The 19,965-nt window shown below is 40.2% G+C and overlaps 1 protein-coding gene across 2 annotated transcripts; it reads left to right on the top strand.

The window, feature by feature from the left end:
* Nucleotides 1-10,000: 10,000 nt before the first annotated feature.
* On the top strand, nucleotides 10,001-19,457 carry styx (serine/threonine/tyrosine interacting protein). Of its 2 annotated transcripts, XM_086278186.1 has the most exons (11): nucleotides 10,002-10,216; nucleotides 10,566-10,598; nucleotides 12,133-12,186; nucleotides 12,288-12,385; nucleotides 12,471-12,531; nucleotides 12,624-12,660; nucleotides 12,744-12,783; nucleotides 16,830-16,880; nucleotides 17,527-17,599; nucleotides 18,224-18,314; nucleotides 18,870-19,457. In XM_086278186.1, exons 1-11 carry the CDS (start codon nucleotides 10,049-10,051, stop codon nucleotides 18,941-18,943), a joined length of 780 nt encoding a protein of 259 aa, XP_086134312.1. In that variant the 5' UTR covers nucleotides 10,002-10,048; the 3' UTR covers nucleotides 18,944-19,457. The 2 variants fall into 2 exon arrangements, with proteins under 2 accessions (XP_086134392.1, XP_086134312.1); XM_086278266.1 differs by lacking the exon at nucleotides 10,566-10,598 and having other exon boundaries at nucleotides 10,001-10,216.
* The last annotated feature ends 508 nt before the right edge of the window (nucleotides 19,458-19,965 follow it).

Below are 19,965 nucleotides of genomic sequence, written 5' to 3'. Positions count from 1 at the left end.
TTCCCTTTGGAGTAGACTTCACAGTCAGATATAAAAATAAAGTTGAAGTTCGACCATTTCCTTCTGCTGATATTTGCGCATGCACTGACATACACAGAAGCACGGATGCATGATTCATTAACATTTTCATTAGCAAGAATTGTGGTCAATTTATTCGAATCCCCTCCCTTATTTCCTTATTCAGTACCTCAATTTAGTATTTAACTTTAAAAAGCTTTGAATCAGCAGCTAAGTTAAGTCTTTTTTATGATTTGCTTTTCTACATGGACTTTCCTTCAGAGGGAATTGGAAATTCATAAACAGGGCTGACTCGTCTGCCCACATCAGTCTGGAAGGCATATTCTGTGCTGGTTTCACTTCCTATTCTCCATGTCCTTAATGAAGCAGGATTGATAGCATGCCAGTGGAAAGAGATCTCACCTCATCAGCGACCAGCCAGGGGAGGGACGCCCTCCAATAAATAGTGCAGTAAACACACAATTAAGGGCCCACATATCACTGCTCCGTTATTACATCCTACCAATTAAGCATCGGGGGCAACCTCCTCATTTGTATCGCTTTAAGCCTGTAATCAGTAATTTAGTAATGATGTGCTGAGTCTCAGCTGCAGGCTCAATAACCAGTCAAAGGTTGAAAGTGGGTGGTGGTGGAGATGGTGGAGCATTTGTCTACATAAAATACAGCAACATTTAGGTGAACAGTTTAGGCTGTTGTGTATTAGGTCTTACTGTTGGCTTTAAAAAAAAACAAAAAAAAAAACAACAATAAAATAAAAGTTTCTATATGCTAAATTGTATGAAATTTTATCCCTTTTTTCAAAATTATCCACAACCTCATTATTCATTCTGAACAGCCAGGGGGTATTAATACATTTAACTGATGTGCTGCTATATAGGCCAACAAAAGCACACTCACTTTAATATTGATCATGTTTCGAGCTACAGGGCTGATTTTTAATCAAGTCGAGCTCCGGGGCTGAACGCGGTGTGAAAATAAAAGGTAGACTGGAGGGGATGAGCGCGTATTCATAATCTGGTTTTTTAGCAACATGTCTGGCACAAAAGAGATGTGGCATCTTCACAAGAAGCAGTTCCCATCGATGGATCTGGGCAAGCCTAGCGTCAGCTGCTCAGTCCAGAAGCTTTTAAATGTTTATGTTTGTCTGCCACCTAGTGCAGGAGACTGGCATTTGTCATTATCAGATATTATGTGTCATCTGATGTTGGTTCTATCGCTTTAAAATACTTGAGTTTTTGCATGTAAATCGCTGATGCACCTCATGTCCTTCCCAGTTTACCTTGCTGGTGCAAGCTTTCATAATCACTGAATAAACATTTTCCAGTCTGTTACCAGAATAATCCAAGTCAGCAGATATTCCTTGTTTGCAGAGCCTTGACAGAAAACAGTGCAACGTCTTACCTGCACCTCCTCAAACCTATTAAGTGATCTCTTGTGGATACCATGAGAATATACTGGATGTATGCTCATGTGGGTGGGTTTGAAGGAAGATTTCAAAAAACTAAAGTGTAATATTACCATCCACGACAAATTTAAAAAGTATTCAGATAATGTTAATGATTTCTCCTGATCTCAGTCCTGCTTAATGCCACAAGAACGTCCAAAAAACACCCACCCGTACACCCTCAGCCATTACACTGATAAATGCATGATAAGATTAAACACTGACACAACAGTTTCCCAAGTGAGTAAAGTTTCTTTTTACCAGCGCTGATGGCATTTAATAATCAAAAGTGTAGAAGTTTTCACAGACAGCAGGGGGCTTTTATTATTCTTTAGGAATTAGAATTTTTCTCCAAGAGAAATATTATCACCCATGAATATGAGTTATGTAAGATAATGCCACTCCGTATAGACCCCCGTGGGTGTTCTGTGCCAAGTTAGCATATTTAGGTTGTCTTCTACTGTATATGCTCATCCCATTGCTATAATGTTTCCTCTGCTTGTGCTGGTTGACTGGTGACTGTTAAAGCGTGATTCAGTAGGTCCACAGTACCTTTATGGATGTGGTATATTCGTGTTTGTATTACAGAAAAAGGGTTATTGTCTGTTAGCTGGCAACCTGTCCGGGGTACACTCTGCCCCTCACACTATGACATCACATCCAATTCTGAACCCTGCAGTTAAGAAAATTGAAGGATGGATGGATGGATCTTCCCAAAATCTAATTCAAAGGAATCAACTTATCTTCTACTTCTTAGTAATTTTAGTTGTACTTGTTATTCTTGGTAATCCTCTGAGTCAGCTCTCTTAGACTGAACCATAAATTGCTGGAGGAAAAAGATTCTAGGGGGCAAATGTCTTTTTGTTTTATTAAAAAATCCAAGGTCGAAATTATTACTGGTCCTCAGTCACAGTTTGATCTCCACACAATAATAAATATCACACAGTCTCTCTATCAAATTTGATAAGTCTGGATGCAGCCACCTTTATTACAGTTGTCTTTGAAGCAACAAAAAATTATTAAAATATCTCAAATCTGTTGCTTTAATTAACTATAACAACTGTATACAGTTACCATATTAGAGCTAGAAGAAGTGTACATTACTGTTAGGCAGATTGGGTTGTGTGTCTTGGCTGTAGTTTCATTGTCTCAATCTCAGCTCCCACTCTGACTCTGTTGTCTGTCCCATCTATATGTTAATGTAGGACTTTTAAGAGAGTAAACAGAAAGACTCCACCAGGTTGCATTTTCTTGCTAAACTATTTAAAGTTCCTTGAGGATTTTCTTTTAGTAAGTTCCTCAAATTAACTAACATTTTCTCACATGTTCTTGCTATTATTTTCTCCCTGAAAAAGGCAGAGCTTCTGTAATATACTTTGGCTTTCCATTGTACATTTTGATTCATATACAGCCAGTTTCAGAACATCCAGATATCTATGATGGCTTTTTGCCACAGATTTATACAGGGAGTGCAGAATTATTAGGCAAGTTGTATTTTTGAGGAATAATTTTATTATTGAACAACAACCATGTTCTCAATGAACCCAAAAAACTCATTAATATCAAAGCTGAATGTTTTTGGAAGTAGTTTTTAGTTTGTTTTTAGTTTTAGCTATTTTAGGGGGATATCTGTGTGTGCAGGTGACTATTACTGTGCATAATTATTAGGCAACTTAACAAAAAACAAATATATACCCATTTCAATTATTTATTTTTACCAGTGAAACCAATATAACATCTCCACATTCACAAATATACATTTCTGACATTCAAAAACAAAACAAAAACAAATCAGCGACCAATATAGCCACCTTTCTTTGCAAGGACACTCAAAAGCCTGCCATCCATGGATTCTGTCAGTGTTTTGATCTGTTCACCATCAACATTGCGTGCAGCAGCAACCACAGCCTCCCAGACACTGTTCAGAGAGGTGTACTGTTTTCCCTCCTTGTAAATCTCACATTTGATGATGGACCACAGGTTCTCAATGGGGTTCAGATCAGGTGAACAAGGTGGCCATGTCATTAGTTTTTCTTCTTTTATACCCTTTCTTGCCAGCCACGCTGTGGAGTACTTGGACGCGTGTGATGGAGCATTGTCCTGCATGAAAATCATGTTTTTCTTGAAGGATGCAGACTTCTTCCTGTACCACTGCTTGAAGGTGTCTTCCAGAAACTGGCAGTAGGACTGGGAGTTGAGCTTGACTCCATCCTCAACCCGAAAAGGCCCCACAAGCTCATCTTTGATGATACCAGCCCAAACTGGTACTCCACCTCCACCTTGCTGGCGTCTGAGTCGGACTGGAGCTCTCTGCCTTTACCAATCCAGCCACGGGCCCATCCATCTGGCCCATCAAGACTCACTCTCATTTCATCAGTCCATAAAACCTTAGAAAAACCAGTCTTGAGATATTTCTTGGCCCAGTCTTGACGTTTCAGCTTGCGTGTCTTGTTCAGTGGTGGTCGTCTTTCAGCCTTTCTTACCTTGGCCATGTCTCTGAGTATTGCACACCTTGTGCTCTTGGGCACTCCAGTGATGTTGCAGCTCTGAAATATGGCCAAACTGGTGGCAAGTGGCATCTTGGCAGCTGCACGCTTGACTTTTCTCAGTTCATGGGCAGTTATTTGGCGCCTTGGTTTTTCCACACGCTTCTTGCGACCCTGTTGACTATTTTGAATGAAACGCTTGATTGTTCGATGATCACGCTTCAGAAGCTTTGCAATTTTGAGACTGCTGCATCCCTCTGCAAGATATCTCACTATTTTTGACTTTTCTGAGCCTGTCAAGTCCTTCTTTTGACCCATTTTGCCAAAGGAAAGGACGTTGCCTAATAATTATGCACACCTGATATAGGGTGTTGATGTCATTAGACCACACCCCTTCTCATTACAGAGATGCACATCACCTAATATGCTTAATTGGTAGTAGGCTTTCGAGCCTATACAGCTTGGAGTAAGACAACATGCATGAAGAGGATGATGTGGACAAAATACAAAATACTCATTTGCCTAATAATTCTGCACTCCCTGTATAGCAGAGGGGATGGAGTATACTTTCCATAGGTGATATAAGTTAAAGAACCACCTTTCAGTGCAATGTTTGCATTATTACTGACAACGTTTTGGGGGTTTTAAGTTATAAAACACAGTTTGAGTGGATAACTTTTTCATCATCCATCCATTCTGTAGCTGATAATGCTCATGGGAATACAAACAAACAGCAGCTGTCATCGGGTTCATGGCTGAATGATCTGACAAGAATGAAACCTCTGCACATCAGTAAAGTGGCAGAATGACAGCTCCGGTTAACAATTAACTGTGCAAATGTAGACCTCAGAGTAATAGAGGAATATAGATACATCCATGAATAATCTAACAGAGTCATCTGCCCTTAATAACATTTTTTAAATCACAAGTAGTTTAAACAGGTGATGGCGTCAGCGATAATTGGATTAATGGATGGATGGTGTCTGATATTTTAGATAATTGAAAAACCTTGCCCACAGATTAAAAGATACATACATAAATACTGTATTTCAGGCTCTCTTTTCATTTCATTTTTAATTTAGCCACAAATGTCACAACAAAATACTCTTGCTCCATCTAAAGCCCAGCCCAGAGGAGGGATAGAAAACCATTAGAGCAACCTTGTGGTAGCAGTGACCCTTCAGATGTGCACGAGTGGTTTTTAGATACACAGCATTACTAATGGACATAATTTTTAAAATAATTCTCTTCTTATCTAGTTGCCCCTTTAACATCCATCATTGCAGTAAAAAAAAGATGTATATCTCTAAAGAGCAGGTGCCTGTCAAAAGTGGGATGTGCTGTCATGAATGTCAATCTCTTTGGGGCAATGGCACCGGGTGATGTCTGTGTTAAAGGCTGTATTTATGCATACTTGTGAATGTGAGTAACAAACTGTAATGAAGGAGAATTTCAACTTAATTTGTGTTACATTTATTACTTGTTATATGTTGCTTTTGAAATAAGCATACACCAAACATCAGGTTGATGTTGTAGCAGTGCTTAATGTTACTAGATGCCCTTCTAACCTCTGAGGATGTTCTTCAGGATAAATAGTTTTTCAGACAAATTTATTTCATAATTTCCTATTTTTAGCTCCAGGGCATGGATGATAGAGAGAGGAGGAAATCTACATTGAAGATTGAATGTAGATTTGAGGAAGGGAACTGTAACCAGAGATTGATAAAAAGAAAGAAAACACTAAGAGAAATTGCGGGTTGATGGAATCAGATTTGTGGTAATATTGTACCATTTAATAGGATTCCAGGCTGATTTGAAGTTACACCATTGTCTTAAAATGTTTTTAAAAAATATTAAATAACATTAAATTTAAAATGCATGATAGCTGAGATAGGTTCAGGCAGCCATCGGGACACTTTGGGTTATTTTGGGGCAGCTCCACACTTTCCAATGGACTGGCAGATCCCATACCCTAACTCTGAACATACACTTTTCCTTAATCCTCTCTTTCTTCAGAGTCAAACTTTTGAATGACATACGAGTACATATAATGTCTAAGGTCAAACTTTTATCTTTGTATATATTTTATAGTATATATTTTAAAATATATATACTGTCAGATCAGTGTGCTCTCCTGCAGTGATCACTTTATTCCCTTTGCCGGGGTGAACTACGAGCTGCTTTTGGTGCAAACCCTACGAGAAAAGGGTTTTGTTTATATTATTAAAAATAATCAGTTCCGAAATTTGTGTGATCTTTTGAAGTTTCTCGCATCCTCTCACCTCTTTACTTTGGAGTCATACTTTAAATGACTCACCAGCGCATTCGCTGGTGAGTCCACCCACAGTCCTTGAGTTTTCTTATATTCACTCATCCAATAAATGTTCTGATGATGAAAAGAAAGCGCTATCCAGCTTTTTAACCATTAATGAGTTTACTTCAGCATGGAATCATTTCTGACAAATAAAAGCACATTATATTCTGTTTTGTATGCAAAGGTAGAGCTCCTCGGCTGACAGAGATTTAAATACAAGTTTTAATCTAAGACAGCTGAGTGACACTGGAATCTCAAAGCGTTTGCAGTGTCACTCTGCAAAAAACAAGGTATAATTATTTTTTAATATATTTGTTGTTTGTTTAATTCTGTCTTATTGGCTTGCAACTTGTGCTATCATCATTAGGCTCTGCAACGACATAGACAGATGGCTGATAATGGTCTCCACTGAAATGACAGTGGCTCACATTCAATTAGACAGTGATGAATTATGTGATGACTATGACCTGAAAAGGAGTTTTAAAGGTCACAAGAGAGCTTATGCTGTGGTCTTACTATTGGCCCATAACCTGTAACTGGAAGTTGAGTGAATAGACTAATATTGAAAATGTATGTTTTGCAGTCCTTTGCTAACTTTTACAGTTAATAAAGTTAAAGGGAGGTAAAGTCCTCCCACTGATTTTGTATCCATCCCAGTGGGTGAGACATACAGCAAGTATTGTGTTTGCACAATTCCAGTAATGTCTTTATACACTTTTCACACGACGGCCGTAAATCAAAGCTTTTAGTTCATGACTAATGCGACCTGCTGAATTTAATTCTGAGCACGAAAATGAAGAGGAGAGGTGATTTAGGTAAAACTGGTTCCAGACGGGTTGGCCTTAATGATGACAGGGGTCAGATAGGAGGACAACTAACTCATATAACTATTCTTATACCCAAGGTGTGCAGAAGAAGATCTTTGAACACACATGCTGAAGCTTGAAGTAGATAAGCTACAGGAACAGAAGGACCACATCAGTCGCCCCTCCCCTCCTGTCAGCTAGGAACAGGAAACTAAGGCTACAGTTCACACAGGCTCATCAAAACCTGAACAACATGAAAGCATCGGATCCATCCTGCTTTGTCTTGGTAGTTCTGGTGGTATGTCTGCTGGTGGTGACATAATAGTGTGGGCATCATTTAAACATCACAGCCTAAATCAGTTTTGTTGCTGACCATGTCCATCCTATTATTAGAAGTTCAAATCATCTCAAACGAATTTCTTGAAAATGAGAGTGAGTTCCCTGTACTCACATCTTTTGGGATGTGGTGGAATAAGAGATTTCCAGTACCTTGTTGAATCTGTGCAATGAAGAATTAAGTCAGTTCTGAAGGCTAAAGCGGGCACAACTCGCTGCTACCTGGGTGTGCTTAATGAACTGGCCGGTGAGTGTATATGTGACTCAAAGAGATCAATCAGCTAAATCAGTTTTACATATCTTAAAATAATTAAGGATTAGAATCATAAGTCTTTAAGTTTATAATTATGAATTGATTCACTGTGGCTCAAAAAGTTATTTTATTACTTTGCACATGGTTTATGATGTTATTAATGAATTATTAATACAAAAAGGACCCATTAGATTTATTAAGTCAACTGACTTCTGATTGATTACCTTAAACTACTAAGAACACACAAGTTTCACATGTATATTAAATTTAATTCAATTCAAGTTAAAGTTATCAAAGCATAACATATCAAAGACCACCAGGAATCAAGATCAGGAGTAAGTCTATATTTTTAAAAACCTCAACCAAAGAAACATACTTTTATTTTTTTCATACTGTGTGACACGTTTCTTTGGTATGTTGAAACGCATGGCAGTGTAGTTTATATGGAAGAACTGAGTACATCAGAGGGACGGCTCAGGCTGAGCAGTTTGGAGACAAAGTCAGAGAGACGAGGCTGACATGGTTTGGACGTGCAGAGGAAGGATAGTGGACATATATGTAGCAGTGAGGAGGGAAAGAGAATGACCACAGAGAAGATTCATGGATCATGAAGGAGGACACGCAGATGGTTGGTGTGACAGAGGAGGATATGCAGTTTCCATTACATGCACAACTATAATCATTAACATATCCAAAAACAAAAATTTTCGGACTTTTCCAGTATAAAAATACTGACCAAAACGTTATCCTTATTATGTAAGTTTCATACTAAAATAAAGTGTTCGTTTCTTTCTTACTCCTGCTCTGCCGCCCCCCTAGCCACCGCTACGTATTGCCAGAGGAATCTGGCATGGCTGCTGATTTGGCCTGAAGCAGCCAAATATCAAAGAACCCCTGTCACCAGGATGCCTGCACCACAGGGAAATCATCACACAGGGAGACACTGGCACTAGCTGTTTATTTTCATTAAATGCGGATAAAGATTTTTTAAGCGGAAGCTGAGAGAAGATGATGCATGCGCATGGAAAATGTTTTAACTGGAAGTGCATGTAAGGGACGTTCTTCAAAGATTCTTCTTCAAGGTGTATCTGTGACTGTGGAGGAGCAGCAGTGGGGGGCACATCTGTCCTTGCACCTGATAAGAAATAACTTTTGGTTACACCACCCATGCTGACCAGCATGGGTGGTGTAATAGAAAACCCACACACGCACACGCATACAAGCCTTTGTTGACTGGTGAGATCTCATCTCCCTCTGATCTGTGAAGAAAGTGTTGTCCCCACCCACGGACCAGACAGTAAAAAAAAAAATCACAAAATGCTGCAATGTCTGACAACAACAAACAGATGCCAGATCTGAGACGCCAAACAAACATCTACAGATTATCCACGCGCTCTGTTCTTTATCAGATCTCATTATCAGTCACTGCTGATGTCACTATTAACAAGGCATGCATGGTGGAGGGGGAAGAGGTTGAAAATAATAAAAGACTGAAGGACCTGCTTAGTTTTTAACAAATTTTTAGACTGACCATTTTCAGATACACTTTTTTCAACTATTAACATTGACCGTAAGAATAGCACCTAACTCAAGGGATGAACCAGTGCTGTGTATATGCATAACAGACAGCTCAGCAAAAAATCGAATTTAAACTGTATCTTTGGGCACTTTCTTACCAGCAAAAATCATTTCTTCCCATTTCTTCAGTGGATGAAGAATGACAACAATAACACAGTTTGTAAGAAAAGGTCTCATGGAGGGATTAATCTAAATGTTAAAATTTTGGTTCAAATTATCATCAGTATGTACAGAGCAGGTCAGGAGAGCGGTACAACAGTGAGTGTCTACAGCCACCTGTGAAACACAGTGAAGGCTCCGTCTTGGTTTGGAGATGGATTTCAGCCAGTGCTGTTGGGAATGTTCTCAAAATTAATGGAATTAGAAACTCAGCAAAATACTCTCAGATACTGATCCACAATGAAAATATCATCTGGAGTTCATCAACAAGTTCATCAACAAGAAATTCATTTTTTGTCGTGACATGATCCCAAACTCACTGACATCACAGTAAAATCATACCTAGATTATTAGTTATGGACTGGCCTAGCCAGTTCGGACACATTCAAAGAATAGCTTTAAAGGCCCTTCGATAAGCAGTGAGCAGAAGCTCGTAGACTACATCTCGGACTACGTCTTCATCTTAACTCCTTAATTTCACAAATCTAAATATTCCCTTTCCAGTGGCACTGGGGGTGCTCCTCTGTGACCTCTGCGCTTCGCAAAACGACCGCTAAGCGACGCTGTTTCCTCTTTTCCGTTTCTCCACGCGTCTGTCGGCCAGCTCCTTCGGGATCACGTGACGCATGTGACCGAGCAGTATGGCGGACATGCATGTGGAGCCTCAAAACAAATTGTACCGTTTGTTCAGCTAACCCCGCCGCGAGGAAACATCGATACCGCGCGCGAAGTCGGGCCGGCGGTGGCCGAATGGTCAGCAGGATGGACGAGGACAACAAACTTCAGTTTCCGTCTCTGCCCGATACCAAGGAGGACCTTCTGGTGAGATCCTGTATTAGCCAACATGTCCACTGTGTCTGTCTGACCAGCTAATTTGAGCTAGCCTCCACGCTAGTTTTACTTTCTGGCAGGGAACAATGTAGAGAGGGCGATATATGTGTGTGTGTGTAGTAGTTTTTGGGAGGGTGGCGTGTTAATGTAATGTGTGATAATGTGAGAGCCATTCTCAAAATTGTCTTTTAATTAGTCTTTTGCGGCGTTTCGGCACTGAGTAGCCTACTAGCATTAGCAATCAGCGTGCATAAAGTAAACTAGCATTCAGCTGTCGTTTAATGGTAGGAACACTTGCCACATCTTTTAACATTGGTTTCAAATTCCCATTTTTTTCCAGGATTGGGCGTATCCGATGAGACGAGATATGCAGGTGTGTAAGGATGAGTCTGTTGTTTATAGTGGCAAGTTTAATCTTGACAGTTGAACGTCTTTAGTCTATTCCTATGGTAAATGCGGCTTTAAAGTTCTTAAAACATTAATCTGGAGACAGAACAATGCAGCAAATTGTATTTTTAATCATTATAGTTACTGTTTAAACTTTAATACAACTTTGTTTGGCTGTCGTGGTACTACTTTGATGATGTGTGTACATTTTATGACCAGATGTTTACATACACGCCTCATGGGTGCATACATCTGTAATGACTTGGGTGAACAGGTTCCTTCATCGAGTTCACTTCTTATTTAGATTCCTTAACGATTCTCATTTGGTGCTCATCAGCACTAATGTCAGAGTCAATACCATCACTAAGCAGCATATCAAAAACATTATATTTGTGCAAATCAGTTGTATGCTCTGGGTCAAATGTTTGTGCATTTTGGAGGTATTTCCCCTCATCGTTGTGATCAGTGCTGGAGTCGTTTACCAGCGCAAAGAGACTTTAAAGCGATCGCCCAAGTGATTCTCCTGTATGACCTGAGGCTCCAGTCTGACTGCTCATCACTGCTTTTGCCCGAACTGTCACCCTAAAATGAGAGATAATTGGTTAGGATGTTCAGGATTAACCCAGGAACCATCAAGGCTCAAGCCTGCCATGAACTTGACTGAACAATTTGTCGCTGCCATCATGGACAAGCCAAATGCCCCCTGGAGAAAGGTTTTATTGACAGACAACAAAGATTTAGCTATCTGGCCACAATAGCAGGAGGTGTGTTTGCAGAAGTAAAGCAGAGGCTTTCAAACCTAAGAAAACTGCACCAGCTGTCAAACACGGTTGTTGTAGCATCATGCTTTGAGGCTGTTTTGCTACCAGTAGTACTGTTAGTGGATGGAGTAATCGAGGAGGAGGAATACCCTCAGAATCATCAACAGCTAGCTGGTTAAAACTTCAACGCCATTGGGTTTTCCGGCAGGACAGTGATCTCAAACACACATCAGGGCTGTTAAATGTATAAAGCAAGCTAACTTTAAGCTTCTCGAATTGCGTTCCCAAAGCCTCAAATTCAACCTAATGTAAAATTAAGTGCTTAAAAGCAGAGTTCGTGCCAGGAAATTTAAATGAACTCTATGCATTCTGCCAAGAAGAGCAGCCAAATATCCAGGAAAAAATTTACCAGAAGCTTGATGATGGCTACCAAAAGCATCCAGTCAAGGTATACATTGATAAGGGACATTTAACCAAAGATTAGTTGGGTGTATGTATATTTTTGACTTTGTGTGGAACTGTGGAAAATCCAAAATTATAATTAATTCTTGTTCACTCAATTCTTTTTGTTTGTTTTTTTAACCATCCCAAGAACTCATTAAAAGCTCATAATTACCATGATTCATGCCCTTGATGAGTGTGTGTAAACTTCTAGTGATCACAGTAAAATGTCAGTGTCCAGATATAAAATTCTTTGTTAAAGATGAAGAAATGTTGGTGCCTGTGTTGTGTTAATGTTTGCTGTATTTTTCTATTCAGGAGATTTTACCAGGACTGTTTTTAGGTCCCTACTCTTCTGCGATGAAAAGCAAGGTAGTTGCTGGAGGACTGATTTCATTGATTTCTCTTGGATATGGAGACACAAATAAAATGAATGCATTCAACCCTCATTTTACTTATTTCTCTATGTCTAGCTGCCAATTCTCGAAAGACACGGCATAACGCACATTGTGTGCGTCCGCCAAGACATTGAAGCCAATTTTATCAAACCTAATTTCCCTCACATGTTTAGGTAAGTAAGGGCTTCTGTGATCTTTGCGCAACATTGGTACGTTTCTGAAACAGGGAGTTTTATTTCATCATGCGTTTTCTTGCAGGTACCTTGTGTTAGATATTGCTGACAATCCAGTGGAAAATATAATCCGCTTTTTTCCTATGGTGAGTAAAGAGGTGGGGCGTGTTGTCTGGGAAAGCGCTCTTTCGCTGAAAGGTGTGGCGTTTACAATAAAATTACATTTTCCTTTTTACAGACTAAAGAATTCATTGATGGCTGCTTAGCAACAGAAGGTAAAGATGCATGCCTTTCCCGTTTCTATTGCCTACAGTGTAAGGCATTTTATTAACAATCTTCTGTTTCCTTGCTCTTTCAGGAAAAGTACTGGTTCATGGTAATGCAGGGATATCAAGAAGGTGAGCCTACATTTGTTCTGTATGCTGTAATTTCACCTCGTGCATTAAAGGGCATCATGTACTGTACTGCCAAAGCTGTGAAATTCTAAAATATGATTGGCTCATGCACTGTTTTTGTTTAGGCGAGTGTTATATGTGATATTTTTTCAGTTTACAGAGCAAATTGCATGTAGGATAAAGTTTTGCGAAAGTCTTGAGCAACCCTTCATTTTCTTATATTTTGCTTCCACTGATCTTGACTTCTTTTTTTGTTTGATTTGAGAAATAGTTCTCATGGTCTCTCAAACTTCCTCTTTGGCAACTGGCTGCTTTTCTTTACTCCTTTTTAGTCCAGCCCATCAACCTCATCAATTTCAGAAGAATTTTTTTTTTTTTGTTTAAGGTAATTTTTAAGAGAGAAAAATTACACAAGAACTGGACTGAAAATCAGTGTCAGCAGGTCCAATTTTGATATTTTTGGTTCAAATTCTGGAGGTGGTCAGATGAGCAATGCAAAAGCGAGTGTCTACAGCCATTTCTGAAACACAGTGAAGGCTCTGTAATGGTTTGGGGTTGTATTTCAGCCAGTGGTCTTGAGGACCTTGGTGGGATTATGAACACAGAAAAATACTGTCAGATTTTCATCTGTCATGCAGTACCATCTAGCAGTGGTTGTATAGTGTAGTGCAGTGCTTCCCAAACTTTTTCCAGCCACGTACCCCTTGAGACATGTCACCCTCAGCCGCATACCCCCTACTACGAACGACTCTTAATTAGTGTCTATAAATACATTGCAATATCGCATGCATAAAGATAAATACTGCACAGTCGATTATTTCTCACCACCAAATGAATTTATCAATATTTTTTAGTAATGACAGAGTTTTAATAACAAACTTTACTACTTAATACTAGCAGTGTATCAAAGGATTTATTAGAATTCACTTTTTTGTCGAGAGCATAAAGGCCATGAACTTTCATTAAACAGAACTTTATTTAATGTGATGGATGTGCTTGAGCAGAGGCACACAGCTCTTCAATGTTTGGCTCAATTTGGGAAAGGCTGAGTCTTAAATCGTTTTCCACACAAAGTCTTGCTCTGTATTTTTTTTTCATGTTTGTTAAAGCAGAAAATCCCTTTTCGCATAAGTATGTGGTGGCGAAAGGCATCAGTCTTGACAGCGCGCTTAGCCAGCGCGGGCTGTTCAGTGCGCAGCCCTATCCAGAAATCCGCCAGGTTCTTTTGAGCGTGTTCAACTTTTAGAGATCCATCTGTGGCGATTTCAATTAGGCTCTCCTGGTCAGACGGTGATAACGAAGTAGGCACGGCGGTGAACGGGTGACGTATCCAATCATTTGAGCCGTCCGTCTCTGGGAAGTATCGGCGTAACTGCACCGCCAGCTCCTCAAGGTGCACGTTACATTCGCGCTTTACACTTTTAGATAGTGTGAGATCATTAGAGCACAGAAAATCATGCAGCACAGGAAAGACTTCAGTGTTGTTTGTATCCAAGCAGTTCTTCCAAAGGTTTAACTTCTTTATCATGGCCTCAACTTTATCTTGAACATTGAATATAGTTGCAGAAACGCCTTGTAATCCGAGATTGAGCTCGTTCAGACGAGAAAATATATCACACAGATAAGCCAGGCAGGTAAGGTACTCTTCATCATGCAAATGTTCAGACAGCTCAAAGGGATGGTTACTGAAGAAAACTTTAAGTTCATCCCTCAACTCAAAGAAACGGGTCAGCACTTTCCCTCTAGATAGCCAGCGAACCTCTGTGTGGAGTAATAATGTCTCATGCTCGCTGCCCATCTCATTGCACAACGCAGCAAATAAGCGGGAGTTCAGCGGCCTGGCTTTCACAAAGTTAACCATTTTTACACTCGTGTCCAAAACATGTTTCAAACGGACAGGTATTCCCTTTGCAGCAAGAGCCTCTCGGTGGATGCTGCAGTGTACCCAGGAGGCATCTGGCGCGACTGCTTGCACACGCGAAACCACACCTCCATGTCTCCCAGTCATGGCCCGTGCGCCATCAGTACAGATGCCAACACATCTGTCCCACACGAGTCCATGTGTGTTCATGAATGTGTCCAGCTTTTGAAAAATATCTGCGGCAGTTGTCCTTTGTTCCAGCGGTTTACAGAACAGCATGTCCTCCTTGATGGTTCCTTCATGAATGTAGCGCACATATACGAGAAGATGCGCCAGGCCAGCCACATCCGTGGACTCATCTAGCTGTATTGCATAACATTCACTGTGGCGTATGCGCAGAAGTAGCTGCTGTAAAACATTTTCTGACATTGCATTGATGCGCCGTAAGACAGTATTGTTTGATGATGGAATGGACTGTATCGTCTTTTTTGCCTTTTCCCCCAACATTGTCCCTACCATATCTAAAGCAGCAGGGAGAATGAGGTCCTCCACAATAGTGTGGGGTTTGTTGTTTTTAGCCACTCTGTAACTGACCATGTAAGATGCTTGTAGTCTGTTTTTATTCATAAGATCTGGCACCTGAATGCAGGTTTTACTTGTTGAAAGTTATTTTAGCTGTCGCTCAAAATATTCCCTTGGTTTATTTTTCAAATGGGGATGATTTGTCTCTAAATGTCTGCGCAAAAGTGAAGGTTTCATTGAGTTCTGAGACAATACTTTTGCACAAATAACACACTGTGGCCGGGGAAATCCACCAATATTTATACACGTAAACCCCAGCGAAATATAATTGTCATCATATTTGCGCTTCTTTGATGAGGTTGTGTTACAGTCCGTGCTGTCATGCTTTCTCCCACTTTGACGCTCCGCATCAGACACTTCATCACTTTCCACATGGCTGGCTCCAGCTATGCTAGCCACTTGGCTAGTAACCACAGATACATCCCTGCTAGCACTGCTAGCATCCAAATCTGACGAACACATTGTTGTTGAACAATCACCTGTGCGGTCACTGGAAAATGCATCTTCAGATATGAGCTTATTGGTTGTTGTGGCTGGTGTCTCTGTGGTAGGGCCTTTTTTTCTTGTTAACCACTTGTCCATTTTCGCGCTGCACTGAATGCTTGGAGGCAACTTCAACTGTTAGGTGTCAGTCATTTGGGCAAATCACGCCCATGTATTTTGTCAGAGCTATTTTTTTGCTGAACACCAGAGGGTGGTATATAGTCATGTATTTGACAGGCAAAAAAAACTGCATTAGCGCAAATTTCGGCTTTTAAAACTTTTGATCCCCACTCCAACCCCAACCCACGCGTACCCCCTACAGCCACTTGCGTACCCCCGAGGGTACGCGTACGGTAGTTTGGGAACTACTGGTGTAGTGGGTTACACAAAAGGTCAGCAGTTCAATTCCAGCCAGAGACACAAATTCCCTTTCGTATTGTGACAGGAAGGAAGGAATATTGTGTAAAACTGTCAAATCTAGTATGTGGTGTTACCACAGCTGATATTTGCTGTCATGCAATACCATCTGGAAAGTGTCTGATTTGTAGCATCTTCATTTTTTTTAGTACGTCAATGATTCCAAACACATTGTCAGTGCAGTAAAAATATATACCTGGACAGAAAAAAAAATCGCAGTGGAAAAATATCAGTCATGGATCGGCCTTCTCCAAAGCCCGGAGCTCAGTTTTATTGAGGCAGTGTAAGATCATCTTGATGGAACCCAACAAAAGGCAGTTAACATCCAACAAAGAGCTTTGGCGCGTCCTTCAAGAAGCCCAAAGATTTTTCCATTATTCTGTCAAAATATAAAGAAGGGTGACTCAAGACATTTCACTGTACTATACACCTATGTTGCCTTGACATCATGACATGCCTTTAAAAGTTAAATAATGCTCTTCCTGAGTGTCCATGCAAGTCCTATTATTAATGGACAACCTTAGCATGACTTACCCTGGATCTTGCCCAAAGTTAACTTATGTGGGCTCCAGCTCTGCCACAATTTAATTAGTCCATTATTTCTTTGTCTAACTCTCTAACGTGGCTTGAGGGAAATATATTACATGAACTGATGCACCTTTTGTACCACTTAAGTAACCAAGTTTACTTTTATTTGTTCTTTCAGTGCTGCCTTAGTGATTGCATATCTTATGGAAACATTCGGTATGAAATACAGGTGAGTGTTTTTTCCTCACAACAATGTATTGCTTACAATTTCTGCACATTGTAAAACTAAGCTGACTTTATTAATTGGATGTAAGTGGACTGCAGCATAATTGTTATAATATATAAATATACTGGATAGAAGCACAGGAAGCAGTTGCTGGTAGAGACACTGGCTGTATCCCAATTCAGGGTCTGCAGCCTTAAAGTACGCATTTCAAGGCCGATTACGTCACAGCGGCGCGCCGAAGGCTGTCCCAATTCAAAGGCTGCTCGAAATGCGGCCCTGAAATGCGTCCTTCATTTCCCTGAATTTTAAGGCTGTGGCAGTGTAGACTTCGTGGCCCAACATATCCCAGAATGCATAGCGCGGCAGTGGGTGTGGATAATTTTGCCGAAAAAAAACGGCAGATGGGGGGGGCGCCCGAAGAGTAAACTTTAAGTAAGTACTGAATATTATGTCACTTATTTATGTGCAAATGTTTAATAAGGGTAGACCGTCCCATTTCACAAGCCTCGCACTTCCAGCCTTAGCGGTCTTTGAGTACGTGGCCCTTGAGGATCGTTGAGGCTGCGTACTTTAAGGCTGCAGACCCTGAATTGGGATACAGCCAGTGTTGCTTGCAGAGGTTTCATGTTTTTCCTATTTCACTCTGTAGGGAAGCATTCAGCCATGTTCAGGAGAGGAGGTTTTGCATTAATCCCAATGTGGGCTTTGTGCATCAGCTACAGGTAAGCTCATATTTTAACCTTTTAGAATATCCTAATACCCTAATAATCATACTGTCTGCACATGACTGTAATTGGTCTGTATTAATAATATTGCTACTACAGCAGATTCACTGTGCCCCCTTCATTTTCCTTTGAAAGAAAGGCAACATTTATATGATGGCATTGGATAAAAAGTTGCATACACAGAAGAAATACAGAATCACTACAGCCTGTGTTGTTATACTGGTTCATTTTGCTGTTTTTGCTTTCTTGTGTTTTCTTATTCGAGGCTGCAGAAATGATTTTCCCATGTTTCCTACCATATATCATCTCTCTTTAGTCTGTCTTGGCTGGCCACACAAGTGGCTTGCTAATTTAGTTGGCACGTGTACTTGTTGTGTTTTCAAATTAAAGTAAATGTGTTATCACACAGTTATTTTTTTTACTCCATTAACTCAAAACAGAAATTGTGGCATGGGCTCACGAATACTGCCACTGTAAAGTTTTTGAGCTTCATTAAGTAATTAACTGAGCGTGTAAGAAGTCAGCCAAGAGACAAGCAGTCGGAGCTTCAGGCATGACTGTGTAGCTGTTGTCATTCCTGTGATTTTTACAGCTGTATTTAAATTTGATTTTCTTTCAAAGGAATATGAAGCAATCTACCTAGCCAAACTGACCATTAAAAGGATGTCGGTGCAGTTGGACAGGCCGTTCTCACTACAAGCTGGGATGCCAGGTTTGTATTTAACGTACCCAGTTTTGGAAAGAGAGACACGTCCCATTATTTCTTGTTATTACTAAACCAATGCAGGTAAAGCATTTGGTTACAGCTTTAGCACAGCGGAAATAATAAAAAAAATATTTCATGTTAAAGAGAATTCAAAGCAGTGTCGATGGGTCCATTGTGCCATTTTGGCATCCATTATCAGACTTTCTCAGGATCATTAACTGGTGATGTGGTAATGGTGGGTTACTCATTTGTAAAACGCTGCTTGATATGATGTTTGACTTTAAAGAAGGCTTTCATTAGAAAAAAAAAAAGCTAGCTCCATTGTGACTCATTCTCAACTGATAGCATTCATATTTTCTTTGGGACTTTATTACTATTAAACACATAACATTCAGGCATGTGTAGGTCTAGGACTGACTCATAATTTCCCTCAGTTATAATTTATTGGTCTGAATCCCAGCGATTTCACTTTCCACAGGCGACAGTGTTCACGTTTGGAGATTATAGGCGACGGACTTTGTGTTGCCATTTTGTGATTGTTCATTTTCTTTTCTATAATAGGAAGCCGCAAACGCAGCCTGGAGGAAGATGAAGATTTTGGAGGGATGCAGGTCACAGCTGCACAGAACGGATGAGCTTTGCTGATAATGTTTGCTGTGTGGCAGAGTGCACTCGATTCTTTTCTTTCTTTCTTTTTCATTTTTAATGGGATTAAAAATGTAAATATTTGAACTTTTTCTAAGGGGAAGGGATCGGGCCAGGACAGGAACTACTCATGTCTGAGACATGGAGTACTAAAGGGGACTGGGAACAATTTGATAACTCCTTTCTTTCTTTTTTTCTTGAGCTGTATGCACTGATGGGGGACTTTTTCTTTTTTGCAGTTTTATAGTATTTAAAGCATTTTGCATTTGCAGCGGGACAGTATTGCAATAATGCACTTTCGATACTTGAATTTGTGTAGACGAACAGGTGGGGAAAGTTGGCAAAAGGGAAAGTAGCCAAGATATTTCCCAGTTAAGGACATGAGAAGAGGAATAGCTACGCCTTTATTTCGGGAGTAATAGGGTTATGGACTAATATCAGACTTAATATGGGATAGTAAGGAATAGAAAACTCACTGCTTAATAAAGTCCTGAGTCCTGTTCAGCTGCGTCCTCATTTCTGCTCTTCACTGCTTTTATTAGATTGCCAATAATAAGTCACATTTAAGATTCCGCAACAATAGTTACTGTAGGTCACTCTATAGTGATGCTCGATAATTAAACATCAGCAATGTTGAAACAATATTGCATTAAGAGCATGATGGAAGCTAAATCCCCATTTTAGTATCATTTCCTCTGATTGACTAGACCTGATACATTAATCTCAAGTGAGAAGAGTATGGGCTGTTTCTTCATGATACAAAATCAGTTTTAACTGAGGATAAACTGATTTCATTTATCCCAGCTGACTGGGTGAGAAATGCACCTTTGAACAGGTTGCCACTCCAACACTGGACTAACAGTGGGACAGTGCCACACCTACAACCAATTTCAGCATCTTGCCCAAAGACTTCACTTCAAGACACTGGAGAATCGGACACCACCTCAACCACAGCATACCAACGTTTTTGAATTCCACCACCATCCTGACCTCCAAAAACAACACTCCAAAT

Source organism: Aulonocara sp. 'chitande type north' Nkhata Bay, linkage group LG1, assembly GCF_057382095.1.
Source record: "Aulonocara sp. 'chitande type north' Nkhata Bay isolate Kocher_YH1m ecotype deep benthic linkage group LG1, A_spYH_male_GT1.1, whole genome shotgun sequence".
NCBI lineage: Eukaryota > Metazoa > Chordata > Actinopteri > Cichliformes > Cichlidae > Aulonocara > Aulonocara sp. 'chitande type north' Nkhata Bay.
The sequence above is the reverse complement of the archived record's forward strand: the minus strand, read 5'-3'. Positions and strand labels throughout refer to the sequence as shown.

Excerpts from the sequence above, each read along its gene's own strand:
- styx (XM_086278186.1), top strand. The coding sequence starts at position 10,049 with ATGTGGAGCCTCAAAACAAATTGTACCGTTTGTTCAGCTAACCCCGCC. Across the intron at positions 12,661-12,743 it reads TGGCTGCTTAGCAACAGAAG|GAAAAGTACTGGTTCATGGT; the intron begins GTAAAGATGCAT and ends TTGCTCTTTCAG. Across the intron at positions 12,784-16,829 it reads AATGCAGGGATATCAAGAAG|TGCTGCCTTAGTGATTGCAT; the intron begins GTGAGCCTACAT and ends TTGTTCTTTCAG.